The sequence below is a fragment of the Carcharhinus amblyrhynchos genome, chromosome 29 (assembly GCF_965287045.1).
Source record: "Carcharhinus amblyrhynchos chromosome 29, sCarAmb.v2.hapA, whole genome shotgun sequence".
In the NCBI taxonomy this organism is placed as follows: domain Eukaryota; kingdom Metazoa; phylum Chordata; class Chondrichthyes; order Carcharhiniformes; family Carcharhinidae; genus Carcharhinus; species Carcharhinus amblyrhynchos.
The window spans coordinates 24,478,483-24,492,795 of record NC_137352.1 but is presented as its reverse complement, the minus strand read 5'-3'; the positions used below and the strand labels follow the sequence as shown (position 1 = coordinate 24,492,795).

The 14,313-nt window shown below is 41.5% G+C and overlaps 1 protein-coding gene across 11 annotated transcripts in view; it reads left to right on the top strand.

Moving 5' to 3' along the window:
* LOC145359914 (opioid-binding protein/cell adhesion molecule-like) overlaps positions 1 to 13,455 on the top strand; it is a 1,043,301-nt gene extending 1,029,846 nt beyond the window's left edge. For 9 of the 11 annotated variants that reach the window (XM_080214778.1, XM_080214775.1, XM_080214774.1 and 6 more), the window contains one exon: positions 159 to 13,455. In XM_080214778.1, coding sequence (XP_080070904.1) covers positions 159 to 262 — 104 coding nt within the window. In that variant the 3' untranslated portion in view covers positions 263 to 13,455. The remainder of the gene's footprint in view (positions 1 to 158) is intronic. The other 2 variants (XM_080214779.1, XM_080214777.1) reach the window with 1 other exon arrangement.
* The last annotated feature ends 858 nt before the right edge of the window (positions 13,456 to 14,313 follow it).

Below are 14,313 nucleotides of genomic sequence, written 5' to 3'. Positions count from 1 at the left end.
GCAGTCTTCCGCGAGGATACTGTCTCTTATTATTGCAGTGACTTCATAGGTTTCAATCACCTCCTCAGAGGCATTTCAAGGTCAACATAAGCTACAGTTTGCAGCTGCAAAATGTGACGTGTCACTAAGCTGTTAACAATGTCCTTGTCCATTTACAGATCGGGGAGCAGTGCTCGATGGGGGCAACAGAGCTTCCGGGGGAACGACTGCCTCACTATGGCTACTGGTGATACCCTTCGTCCACTTCCTCTTCAAATTTTGACGTGGCACGGCGCCATTGAACAGCGCACTGCCTCTAACCCGAACAGAACAAATAAACTTTATCCTGCACAGGTTGTGCACAGGCTGTAAAACATCGCGTATAGGTTCTGTGCTGACGAGTATTTGTTTTTGTGAGTCCATACTGGTATTTCCCCTCTGTTGGCTGCAGAGCGCTGGTGCATAATTGCTGTCAAAAAGAAAACTGTTAGTTCAGTTACTGTTGATTTTCCAATTTTTAATCCTCCATGTTTTAGCTGATGTAGTGTTTACATATTTTATGCTTTTAATGATGTTTATTTATGCAGGTGTTCCTCATCAACCTTTCCCCTCACATACGTAAAGCTGTCTGTGGTTTTACTGGGTGGATGATATACTTTAACCTGTATACTATTCGTAGGCTACCAGATAAATAATGTAATATGCCTGTAGACCATTGGCTAATTAACAGGTGGATTGTCGCCCATTGGCTGGCTAAATGAACATCAAGCAGATAATCTGCACACTTATAACAAAAGGGGCAGTTTTGCATTAAAGTTTAAGGATCTTTATCTTAGAGCGATTCTATTCCAGAAGTATTTCTCACTAACATTTAGGCCCATATTGACTTTTGCCATCATATATAAATTTGTGGAACAAAAACTAATAAAATTGTATATGTCATGTACGTTAAGGTAAATATATAACTCTTTAGTTTCCATTATGATTGTGTATTATGTGGGCACATAACCATAATTCTGCACTTTGAGTCCAATATACTTATAAGATTTGCTGAAGGCTTTTCCTGCACTGCGGTGAACTAGGCCCACATTAACAACCAATCACAGGAGAAGTGGAGGGCCATTTGAACTGCATTCTGGGAAGGCCTTTCCAGCAGGCTGTGTATTTGGTGTCTCCTAGTTTATATGTTACTAGTTTCGAAAAAAGGGAAGTCATGTGATTGCTTAAAGCTGCAGTATCCCTTTTATTTTGTTGGCATGATGCATTTCTATAAGAACAAATTAAATGTATACAATGGTACCCGTTTAAAAACTATTTCTGGCTATGTGAGATTTTGTTCCAATTACTTTATTTTTTGTCATGGAAGTCAGCCTGGGATGATTCTAGAAAGGACGCTGCACTTCTTGCCGCTGTTTATTTCCATTTCCAGCCATAATTGTTTACTTTTCATTGCTTAGAACCTCACGGGGTTGATAGTGTAATTAATTGTTTTATTCAGCACGCCTCAGGCAGCAGCTTGTTGTGTTCTCCACTCACATTGTGCTTTCCACACGATATCAGTTCCATGAATGCGGCAGAGCAGTAAATCTTTTTATTCCTTTAAAATGTTACCGTGCGATGGAGGAACTGAGCGCAGTCCGGAGCTAGGAAAATTAACAATCATCTTTAATTAGAAATGGTTAGCATGGTATTTGCAGGAACTGCTAGGTAATGGGCGAGGGCTGTGGAGGATCTTGCTGACGTTATCCCTAAAGCAACTTTGCTGTTGGAATCTTTCCACTTGATGAAGCTGCAAAGTGAAGTTGGTTGCGTTGGTTTTCAACAGTCAAAACCAAGGCATCTGACTGGAATGTTCTGATTGCATTCTTGCAAAATCTTGCATGAACGTCATTAGTCCTTTGGGGTGGGAGGTACGGTGTTAGAGGGAGATGATGTGTTGGCTAAGAACCAGTGAGATCATTTAAAGTTCAGGTGATTGGAACTCCTGATATGAGTGAGCCAAGTGTGTCTCTCCCCACACTGCAAATCATCCAAATTAAACTGAAAGACATAATGCTAGCTTCTGAAGTGTAAATCCAATGTGTGCGCTACAAATTACATCAGTATTTCCTCAATTAAATAAGCAAAAATCAACTTACATTTCATCAAAAAATTTTTCACCCCTCTTGCACCTTTGAGTTGGAACTTTTCACAGGGATGTTAATCCAATGAATTGTCTCTGAGAGTTAGTCTCGATGTATAAGCTTGAGTTATCTGGAAGAAGTATCATCAAGCTTACAGAATAAAACAGACACTGCATAGGAATGGTAAAGTATATTTAAATTTTACTTTTTAAAAATATTTTAAATTTAATCTACATTTGATTATTTTAGAGCCATGAGGACAATTTGAACTGTATAAAAATTGCTAATGAAATTCTAATACAAGATATAATTGCGACCGTTCTCTGATATTATTTGCTTCCGTTCTTTGAGGATGAAAGATTTTTCTTTTGACTTTCTGGGCCACAAACATGTTTTCGTCACATGTCAAATGGCTTTTGGCAACAGAAAAGGAAACAACCCTGAATGTTATGAAACGCACGAGACCAAGTTTCTTGTGGCCGACAGTACCTGCAGAGTGAAAGGAAGGAAGTCGGAATTAAACTAGACAACCTTTCTTTTTTGGTAAGTTTTATATTTTCTGCTCTTGCTGTTTTTTTGTGTCATCCTGCACCCCCAAACAGCCCCCAACCAGCTTAAATGACAAGCCAAACACCAGCTTCCAGGCCATTGTCAAAACCACTTTGTATCTAATGATTACAAGATGTGCATAGCAAAGTTGCCTAGGGTTGCTATGTACTGATGTTTCATCCAGTCACAGATCCCAATGATTGTCCCAACAATTCTTTGTGACAACAGTATAGAACCTCAGAATCCGTACAGTGCACAATGAGGCCATTTGGCCCAGTGAGTCTGCACCGACTCTTTGAAAGAGCATTTTATAAGGCCCACCCCCCTCCTGCCCTATCTCTGTAACCCCATGCATTTACCATGGCTGATCCAACTAATTTACATATTTTTAGACATTAAAGGGCAATTTAGCGTGACCAATCTACCTAATTTGCATATCTTTGGACTGTGGGAGGAAACTGGAGCACCTGAAGGAAACCCATGCAGACACAGAGAGAACGTGCAAACTCCACATGGATAGCCACCCAAGACCGGAATCGCAGCAAGGTCCCTGGCACTGAGGCAGTAGTGCTAACCACTGTGCCACCATGCCACCCATAGTTAAGAACTTGTCATGTGGCGAATTACATGCACTGACTCTCTCCTATCAATCCATGCTGCCTTTAGAAAAAGAATTTAATCTAGAATCTATCCTGTTAATATAACATCTGATTTCTGGCTAGCTTCAACTCTGTCAACTCCAACTTTAGAAGGTCATTCAAAAAAGACCAAGATCCAACAGGATCTTGATCAATTGGGCCTGTAGGCTGATGAACGGCAGGTGATGCATTTTGGTAGATTGAGCCAGGGCAAGACTTACTCAGTTAATGGTAGGGCATTGGGGAGAGATCAAAGAGATCTAGGGGTACAGGTTCATAACTCCTCGAAAGTGGAGTCACGGTTGACAGAGTGGTGAAAAAGGCATTCAGCATGTTTGGTTTCATTGGTCAGAACATTGAATACAGGAATTGGGACATCTTGTTGAAGTTGTACAAGACATTGGTAAGGCCACACTTGGAATACTGTGTACAGTTCTGGTCACCCTATTATAGAAAGGATATTATTAAACAAGAAAGAGTGCAGAAGAGATTTACGAGAATGCTACTGGGACTTGATGGTTTGAATTATAAGACGAAGCTTGATGGACTGGGACTTTTTTCTCTGGAGCATAGAGGGCTGAGGGGTGATCTTATGTAGGTTTATAAAATAATGAAGGGCATAGATCAGCTAGAAAGTCAATGTCTTTTCCCAAAGGTAGGGGAGTCTAAAACTAGAGGGCATAGGTTTAAGGTGAGGAGAGAGATACAAAAGTGCATTGATGGGCAATTTTTTCACATGGAGGTTGGTGAGTGTCTGGAACAAGCTGCCAGAGTTAATAGCAGAGGCAGGTACAATTTTGTCTTTTAAGAAGTGTTTAGACAGTTACATGGGTAAGATGGGCATGGAGGGATATGGGCCAAATGCGGGCAACTGGGACGAGCTTAGGTGTTTGAAAAAAGGACAGCATGGACAAGTTGGGCTGAGGGGCCTGTTTCCATGCTGTAAACCTCTATGTCTCTATTATATCAAAATGTCGAGGTCTTTCATTGGACCTGCATCCCCTTGTTGCTGACATTGATTCACTCCCAGAAAATAGAGTCCCTGCTCACAAGAAACCACTTAATGGGCATATAAGACAATGAACAGTTGTGCAAATTCAACTACAATTATTTGCAACAACCCTTATGTTCCAAATTAAAGCCTTTCTAACAGAGAAATCTTCAATAGTGTTACTCATTGCTATTTGTCACACTGTCATCCGTCAGCAATGCGTTATTGAACTCAATTAGAGCATGTTTGGTACAGGAGACAAAAATTCACACAGCTACTATTGGTCAGTCTGCTGTTTGGCTTCTTTTGAATCTACAATATTTTTAGGAAATCTCCTTCTGACTTTGGTGATCCTGTGGACTGTTGATAAGAGGATTTCTGAAGCGAAGTCGTTCTCCTCATTCTTCCATTTTGTGTCATTCTGCCCCTTCTGGTTGTTTGATTTGTAGCCCCTTGTTTTCAATGTTCCTCGAGGTGATATCCAGTAATTTTCTCTAATATGTCACCTTACTATGCGTGGCATGTAACGGCAATCATGTTCTTCAATTTGTTGAAGACATATAAAATCTGATTTTGGAGATGCTTACTCTCCTACTATCCTCATTGATATTTCAGGTAATTTTCAGAACTTGTTCCATCAGCTGTCTATGACTTCAGATACACCAGTCTGAAGAGTAATAGCAGGTACAACAGTCTGGGGAAGTGGCAAATACTTTAATAGCATTCATCTTAATGTTAACAATTGCCATAAAGTGCCAGTGCTTTGCAGGTGCATTTGATTCCCTGCTAGAAAGAATGTTGACCAAGGTTCTTTCCATCTGTCATGTTCATTGAACTTGATTGAAATTTATTCTCCATTGTATCAGCACAAGGTAGCAAGATGTTCTATCTCAATGAAAAGGACAAAAAAAAAGTGTTTAAATTTTACCTGATTCAGGCATCAGTCCAGACCACCAGTTCCACAACAGATGTAGAGAATTCCTCAGGCCTGGTAATCCTGATCTTCCCACTAAAATAAATTCATGACTGGGTTTCTTGAGGAACAAATGCACAAGTTGTAAAATGTTTTCTGCATTTTTCTCGTAACTGCCAATCTGCAACGTAAACATGAATCAGTCCCAAGGATGTTCATGTGATGTCATAGAAAGATACAAACCAGAAACAGGAATAGGCCATTTGGCCCTTTGAGCCTGATTTGTCACTCATTTGATCATGGCTGATCATCAAATTCAATATCCTGATCCCGCCTTTCCCTCATATCCCTTGATCGCTTTAGCCCCAAGAGCTATATCTGATTTCTTATTGAAATTACAATACATTTAAGCCTCAACTACATTCTGTGGCAGTGAATTCCACACATTCACCACCCTCTGGGTAAAGAGATTTCTCTCACCTCAGTTCAAAACGTTTATCCCTTTATTCTCAAACTATAATCCCTAGTTCTGGACTCCCCACCATTGGGAACATTCTTTCTGAATCTACCCCTGTCTAACCTTGATAAAATTTTATAAGTTTCTATGAGATCCCCTTTCACTTTTCTAAATTCCAGTGAATATAGTCCTAGTCGACTTAATCGTTTCACATATGACAAACCTGCCATCCCAGGAATTAACCTGGTAAATCTTTGCTGTACTCCCTCTGTAGCAAGGACATAATGCCAACCTGAACTTCACTTTTCCAGGAACGTGTTGATTTTTCTACAAGTTAGTAATGAGAGATTGAGTTACACAGATGAGTAGGTCCAAAGTTAAAGTCTGAATCTCTGCTTCACTATCTAATCTTTTCAAGGACAGCAATTCACCTCAATGCACTTGATTATTTGAGGGGAAAGTAAGCCAGTGATGATTCCTGGTTACAATTCAGTGACTTTTTCTGAAAAGTGGACTGCAAGACAACGGAATCAGTTCATCTGGGATTGCTTCGAAGATGGACTAGGCTGTTGACAGATTATCTAGACTTGCATGAGGAACAATGAGATATTGGGCATTGTCATGGATTTGCCTGGTAACAGCAGGACCCACAATTAATAAAGGGAATGGTAGAATGTAATATACCCAGCAATAGGAGAGAATACGCCTGGCAACAGCAGCAGCCAATATTCAAAGTGGACGGATGTGTCCTTTTCCCCAGAAATTAGATTAGCAGACATCTAGGTAAGATCAGATGCAAATAGCCCTATCAAAGGAAATAGCTAACACTGATGAATGAGAGGTCAATGAAGGCAGACAGATGCTAATTTCTGAAGGTCTAGGAATGTGAGAGAGAGAGATTCCTGAAGTATCGTAGGCAGATTTAGAAAGCAATACCAGGATAAAATTGCCAACTCCTGCAGAAACAGACAAACCTGTTTAACATCTCACAGGAAGATCAGTTTAATATCTAACAGCAAACCAGCTAACAGCAGAGAACTCTTTTAAAGTCTTACAGCCAAGCTAGCGCAGAACCCTTCATAAAGGCAATTTAAATAGCTTCACTAGAACAGGCAAAGACACTTCCCAGACTGCATCATCCTCCTGCTGTCGTGTGGAAACTATAAACTGGATTTGGCTGATAGATTTGTTTAAGGCGAATGGTGTTTAGGGAGTGAGGAAGTCTTCAAGTAACGTAAAAACAGCATCTGCTGGATCAGTAGAATTGTATAGCATCTGAGCTCAACACTTCCACAATGGAGGGAAGACAAACCGGTTGGAGCTGGGGATGGGGGAGGTTAAGAAAATAATTACCTGGACATCGGGAATTATGATAATCTTCACCTAAATTATAATCCAAATAACTTTTATTAATTATTTTTTGACAATTAGGTTTATTTTTATGACTATCATTGGAAGTTATTCTCAAAGATTTTCATAGCATTTCTGAAACCATTGTCAATTAAGAATTGTTGTGCTAAATTGAAGTAAATGATGTGTAGTAGAAATTTTCAGTCATCGTTTCTCACTCTACTAGCCCAAAGGAAGCCAGGCAAATGGACTGTTCAAATAGCGTGTTACCCGCTTGCCCTGGGCAAACTGAGCTAAGCTGAACAGGTAGAATGGTAAAATCCTGTGCAACGGGCAAGATCCTGTATGATTTAAGCATGTCAGATGTCAGTGGACACCATGAGGAGCCGGCTGTGATTTGCATGAGTGGCAGTGGGTTTCCTGCCAATCTCGCAGGATTATCAGAGTCAGATCACATTGTTTTCCTTTCCTCCAGGAGCCAGGAGGAACAGATATGTTCCCTCTGCGGCCATGCAGGCAAAACTTGGGCCCCCCCCGGATGCAGCCGAGCCCACCCCTCCCCCTGTCTATACGAGATCATTGCAGAAAGCCTTGGTAGCTGATCTTATCACTGAGCTGCTGTTGCTGGTTGATTTTAAGCCGTGCGATCTTCCACTGATGCCTGCCAAGAATGAATAAAAAGTCAGCCACTGGTTTTTAAATGAGGCCTTTAAATTCATAAGACTGTAAGATACAGGAGCAGAATTAGGCCATTCAGCCCATCAAGTCTGCACTGCCGTTCAGTCAAGACTGATAAGTTTCTCAACCCCGTTCTCCTGCCTTTCTCCTGTAACGTTTGATCCCCTTACCAATCAAGACTTATCTATCTCTGTCTTAAATGCACTTAATGACCTGGCCCCCACAGCCTTCTGTGGCAATGAATTCCATAAATGCACCACTCACTGGTGCATCCTGATCTCAGTTCTAAAGGATTGTCCCTTTATTCTGAGGCTGTGCCCTCAGATCCTAGTCTCTTCTACTACTGGAAATATCTTCCCCACATCCACTTAGTATTCGCTAAGTTTCAGTAAGATCCCCCATCATCTTTCTAAACTCCATTGAGTTCAGACCCAGAGTCCTCAAACACTCCTCATACATCAAGTTTTTCAATCTCGGGATCATTCTCATGGACATCCTCTGGACCCTCTCCAAGGCTAGCACAGCTTTCCTTCAATATAGTTTAAAGAAAAAATGGCCTAATTTCTAACATGCTCCAGTGCTGACTCACCAAAACATGGATTGAGTCTTAGCTGGATTGTTGAGAACAAAATGCAGAGCAAACGTCAAGCAGTCAGAAAAGTAGGAAGAAACTGAGGGAACAAACCAATCTGTGCTATTCTCTCTCACTGAGTGATATTAGTTTCTGAGAGGCCTGACTTCAGGTCTTCTCTTCCCACTCTCAAAATGGGAGATGTTGGTCATTTACTAGGAAGCAAAAGGGAGCAGGAAGATCACTAAGTCTTGTGGGACCACCCCATATCCAAATCATATTTTCAATATATTTCTCCAGTTTCCTTCGGTAACCTGCAGCATTAGCAGCTGATGGTTTTATTTCTAGATATATTTGATGATATCTTCAAAAGAAATTAGTTGCTCAAGGTGATGCTGTTTCCATTGAGGATAAAGAAGTGTTCTGGTTTATAATGTGCAATGGCATCATATACATACACACTGTAGAATCCATTGCTCCAAAGGGCACCAAAGCAGTCCTCGTTTCAGAATATTATTTTGGTCAGTCTGCCCTGGGTAAACAATGGTTCTTTGTGTCAAAACATGTAATTTGAATTCTCCACGAGCTTTGAAGTATTATTGTGCTTACACTCTGATAGGGACAGATTGTACAGTAGGGATGACACTCAGGGTGGAATTTTCACATCCGGGTGCCACAGAATCGTAGCGGGCAGGACACGGACCATGCAAAGGTCCGTTGACTGCGGGTAAGATTTTCTGGTCTTGGGGCAGGCACGGCTAGAAAACCCGCCTAACATGCAAATCTGAATTCAAAGCCTGGTGAAGTGAATTTCATTGTAGTTGCTTATTCCTTAAGGAAGCATGAAACTCTGGGAAATGGTGATGATAACAGTAATGTCTGTTTGGTGTGCAATTGAGAGTAAACTTAATTTGTCGTTGTTTACAAACTGCATTGCTGAAGGGTTCAACCCTACAGACCCATTTATACACTCTTCTCATGTTCACCCACAAACTGGACACGTTGAAATCACCATTAACAGCCCTTTAAGGTTAAGAAGATGGAAGGGTAAAAATCACAGGGGATGAATTCCCTTAGGGATTTATGTGGCTCTTTGGCCCAGGCCAGTGAGACAGCACTAAAATATTTTTATTGACTTCCATGGATGTCACCCCATTAAAAGCTATAAAGAAACAGCACAAATGGACTGCTTCTGTTCAAAAAAGGTAGACTGCTTAAAGTTTAATTGGACTGTAGAAGTGCCATCAACATATTATTCAAGTCAATGCAATGTCTGATTGTTTACTTGTTGGCCTTAACCCCATCTTGTCAGCTTGGATCTTGTCCGTCTCCCTTGAATTGGATTCACTTGGACTTTGAATTTGGTCTTTGGAACAAGCAAGGAATGGATTTGGGTTTGCCTGGTCCACTCTGAGCTTTGCCTTTGTAATTTGAAGAATGGAGTAGCAGAACCATATAGGTGGTTCCTTGCAGACATTGAGCTTCAGGAGAACTTGTGCTTGTGTTTATTTTGGTTCCATTTCTGAATTCTCTTTCTCTCAATAACTTACACTGATACCTAACACCCTATAAAAGTTGCTGAAAGTTTGGTCTAGACTCATGCCTGGGGTTGCTTAAGTTTCTTGGTAATAGTTCAAACAAAAAGAGCCCATTAGCTGATGACGTTATATCGAACTGTAGATATAAAATGTACATATGAAGATTTATTGATATATTTTGTGCAGCTGTGGTGTAAAGTGCAGTCATTTTTTATTTCTTGGCTGTGCTTGTGTCTGAATGCTTGTCTTTATAGGAAGACTGTCCACCCTGTGCTCCCTGTTCTGTATTTATTAATCCATGGCATTAAAAGCATTCCAGCCCAGGCCTTTCACCTGTTAAATGCATCTGATCTGCACACTCGCAAACCATCCATCGGAGCAGTTGCCAAATTTGTTCAAATTGACCGTGTCTGTTCAATCCACAAGCAATGTGACATTGGCAGTTCAGTTGAATCAGAGAACAGTGAGAATCAAAAGAACCATTTATGCACAGACAGTCTTGTTAGCTCGACTTGACTTTTTGGCAAACTTAAGGAATATTAAAGTCTCAGCAAATGGTGAAAGTATATGTATTAAAAGTTCAAGCTTTCTTGCCAGAATTATTTCTAGTCTTAAACTCTGGTTATACATTGGGGCAGAGTTAGAAGCAGGCTCCTGAAGCACTGGTCAAAAGTCCAGCAAACATTTGAGCGTGGCCAATGAGAAAGGAGAAATGAGAGACATGTCCCTCTCATTTTACCTATGAGAGCCCAACATTAAATTATGCCACACAAAAATGTGCAGTGGCAGGTAATGTTCGCAGGCTAGGAGCTCAACTGATTTGCTGTGTCCATGGAAAGCTATAATCCCACCCCAAGCATTGGCTTGCATTGTACATTTTCAGTATAGAACAAAGAATAAAGAACAACCCAGCACGGGAAACAGGCCCTTCGGCCCAACGAGCCCACGCCACCATCTTAACAAAGCATTTTCCTACACCTACCTTGACCCGTGTGTATGTGTATGGTACCCCTATTGTAACCAGATTCAGGGGAGAATATATTACATGGCAAGCGATTTATTGAAGAAGCACTTGTCATCAAAGTTATAAAATACCATGTCATTAACTCAATGGATATCCTTCATCATTTTCAAAGCATACTTATATTTTTTAATCATCTAACTTCATGTTTTCTAATTTCCTGATGTTTTGATTTGATTTTGAAAGCCCAGAACTGGAGTAAAAGATAAAATTAGAGGGTATGTTGGAGACAGCCTCGCTCTGGCACCGTTTGAACAGAGTTATATAGACCAAGGGATGTTTATTCTCTGGCCAAACTTTTGCTATTGATAAACTCTCAACAGGTTGCACGAGGCATCATTAATTATAAATTTTAGTTGCGAGACTTCTGTAAGTTGTGTTATGAAACAAAAAAAGAAGCAGCAATGCTGCTGGCAAATTGCTTCCATTATTGGTCTGTAACACAGCTTCGCTGAGTTTGTATCCTACTGAATTCAAAGCAAAAATTGATGGCACTAAACAGCAGATCCACAGGGTTCAGGAGGACAGAAATGGATTGACATTTCGAGCAGGGCCCATTTCCGTTTTTAATCACATCCTTTTTGTGCACGTTGGTGTGTACTCAATGTCCCTCCTGCTAATTACACAGATAAGAATATGGAGTCTTGACAATGGCAGCTAGCGGAGCGTGATCAGCAGGCAGCAATCACCCCACACATTCAAATGGCACCATAAATCGCTAGATTGAAGCTCAAGCAAGTTTATAATCGTCACATTAACTGTGAGGTGAAATTGCTGCCCATAATCACTCCCGTGTATCTTTGTGCCATTTGATGGAGTTCAGGTAACTTTATTTAATTTTCATTGGATTATATTTTTGTAATCAGCGTAGATATCAAGGCATATATCCGTGGAATCGCTATGTGATTATACCATTATAGGACCAGCAGCTGTGAGGTAACCTTGGCAAGTCTATTAATTGCAACCAGAGAATATCATAAATATGTATGATATAACAAATGCGTAATAAGTGTGTGTGTGTGTGTTTCATGAGAGGATAGCACCTAATGTGAGGGAATGTATTACATAAAGGATAATATATATTCTGGAGCAAGTTGTACAAGTGTGACAGAATGTGGAACAGACACAGTGGTAGGCTGGAAGATGTAATATGGTGGATAATAAATAGCCTGGAGTATGTTAAATAGATTGGGGAAAGTAGCAACCTGAGGGGGTATGAAATGGTCTTGAAGGATTATGTTGCATACAGGTTAAATACACAGATCAGAATTTTATGTACCAACACTCCCTGTCCCCTCCAGCCACAGAGGGGGTCAGAGAATCCCTATAATGTAGAAGGAGGCCATTCGGTCCATCGAGTCTACACCGACCACAGTCTCACCCAGGCACTATTCCCATCACCCCATCCATTTACCCTACTAATCCCCCTGATGCTAATGGACAATTTAGCATGGCTTATTAATCTAATCTGCACATCTTTGGACTGTGGGAGGAAACTGGAGCACCCGGAGGAAACCCATGCAGACACGGGGAGAATGTGCAAACTCCATACAGACAATGACCGAGGCCAGAATTGAACCTGGGACCTTGGCACTGTGAGGCAGCAGTGCTAACCATGTGCCACCATGCTACCCCAATATGGTGATGTGGGCGATGGGGCCAGGAAAGAGGTGGTGGGGGATTAAATTTGGGCATGACAGAGCTGCCATCCCATCATCTTCCTGCCTCTTGGAGTATTTTACCAATGGCAGATGGGCACTTTGCCAGCTTGGAGTGCAGCCCAGTAAAGCATGGTGATTTCCGTGTAGACTCAGGAGGAGACTTTATTTCCAATCACGTGCACTGTGGCTCATCCTGCTGGAATCAGAGAAATGGCTTGTCATGTCTACATCAGCTCTCCAAATGAACATCATGACTTGGTGCTATACCCTTGCAAATTGTTTCCATTCAAGTAATCATCTAACGCCCACTGGAATGCATCGATTGAATCTGCCTACACCACATTCCTAGGCAGTGCAGTCCAGACCCAAACCACTCGTTGTGTGTAAAGACTCTTCCTCTCAACACATTTGCTTCTTTTGCAAATCACTTTCAATCTGTGCCCTCTTGTTCTTGATCCTTTTATGAGCAGGTTCCCCTTCTACTCTGCACAGCCTCTCATGATTTTGAACACTTTTATTAAATCTCTTCTTCGCCTTCCTGTGTCCAAGGAGAACAGTCCCAAACTCTCCAATCAATATCCTCATAACTGAAGTTTCTGATTCCTGGAACTATTCTTGTAAACCTCTCCTGCATTCTCTCCAATGCATCACATCCTTTGTGTAGCACCCTGAACTGTATATAATGCGCCAGCTGACTAACTAACTCTAACTCATTAGAGTTTAGAAGAATGAGGGGAGATCTCATTGAGACATATAAGATGATGAATGGGATGGATAGGATAGAGGTGGAGAGGCTCTTCCCGCTCAGAAATGACAGTAGGACTAGAGGGCACAGCCTCAAGATAAAGGGGGGGCGGTTTAGAACAGAATTGAGAAGGAACTTCTTCACTCAAAGGGTGGTGAATCTCTGGAATTCTCTGCCCGTTGAAGTGGTGGAGGCTGCCTCGCTAAATATTTTTAAGACGCAGGTTGGTAGGTTTTTGATAGGCAAGGGGATTAAGGGTTATGGGGAGAGGGCGGGAATGTGGAACTGAGCCATGACAGATCAGCCATGATCTTATTGAATGACGGGGCAGGCTCGAGGGGCTAGATGGCCTACTCCCTGCTCCTAATTCTTATGTTCTTATGTTCTAACTAGCCTCTCGGGAAAGTGCACCCGATGCCCTCGCTGGTGCCTGCCCTGATTTGCCCCAGTGAGCCCTGACCCCACTGACCTGCATTCCTGCCCTCCTCCATCGTAGCACCGCATCTGGTGGCAATGTTGGGTCTGAAGAGCATGCCAGCTCTTTGACTGGCCAGCAACTCTTGCAGATGGGTCAGCCTCAGAAGGGAGGAAGGCTCAATTTCAGGCTTGAGCAATACAGTTGTGGTTCTCAGCTTAAAACTGTAACACATAACAATTAACCTTGGCAGTTTATTATTCACCAAGTTGATGTTGGTTGCCATACAGTGAAGACTGTTTGCAGCTTTTATGTTGTGTGTGATGGAACACTGCAATTTATGACATAATAGATTGCTGATTAATAATCTACAGTTGATTACCTGTAAATAATACGCAGAGCCAATAGATTTGCCCTGACTTTGTCAAGCGATGGGTTGGATTATCACCTTCAGATAAAATCATAGCCATCATCCAAAGGAAATGATCAGGCAGTGTTCACATTTGAGAATTTAGCTGGCAACATAAGCTGAATGATGTGCAACAAATGTGTCACTGCCTTGGGGAGACAGTGGCGTCATGGTATTGTCACTGGACTAGTAATCCAGAGACCCAGGGTAATGCTCTGGGGACCCGGGTTTGAACCTTACCACGGCAGATGGTGAAATTTGAATTCAATAAAAAT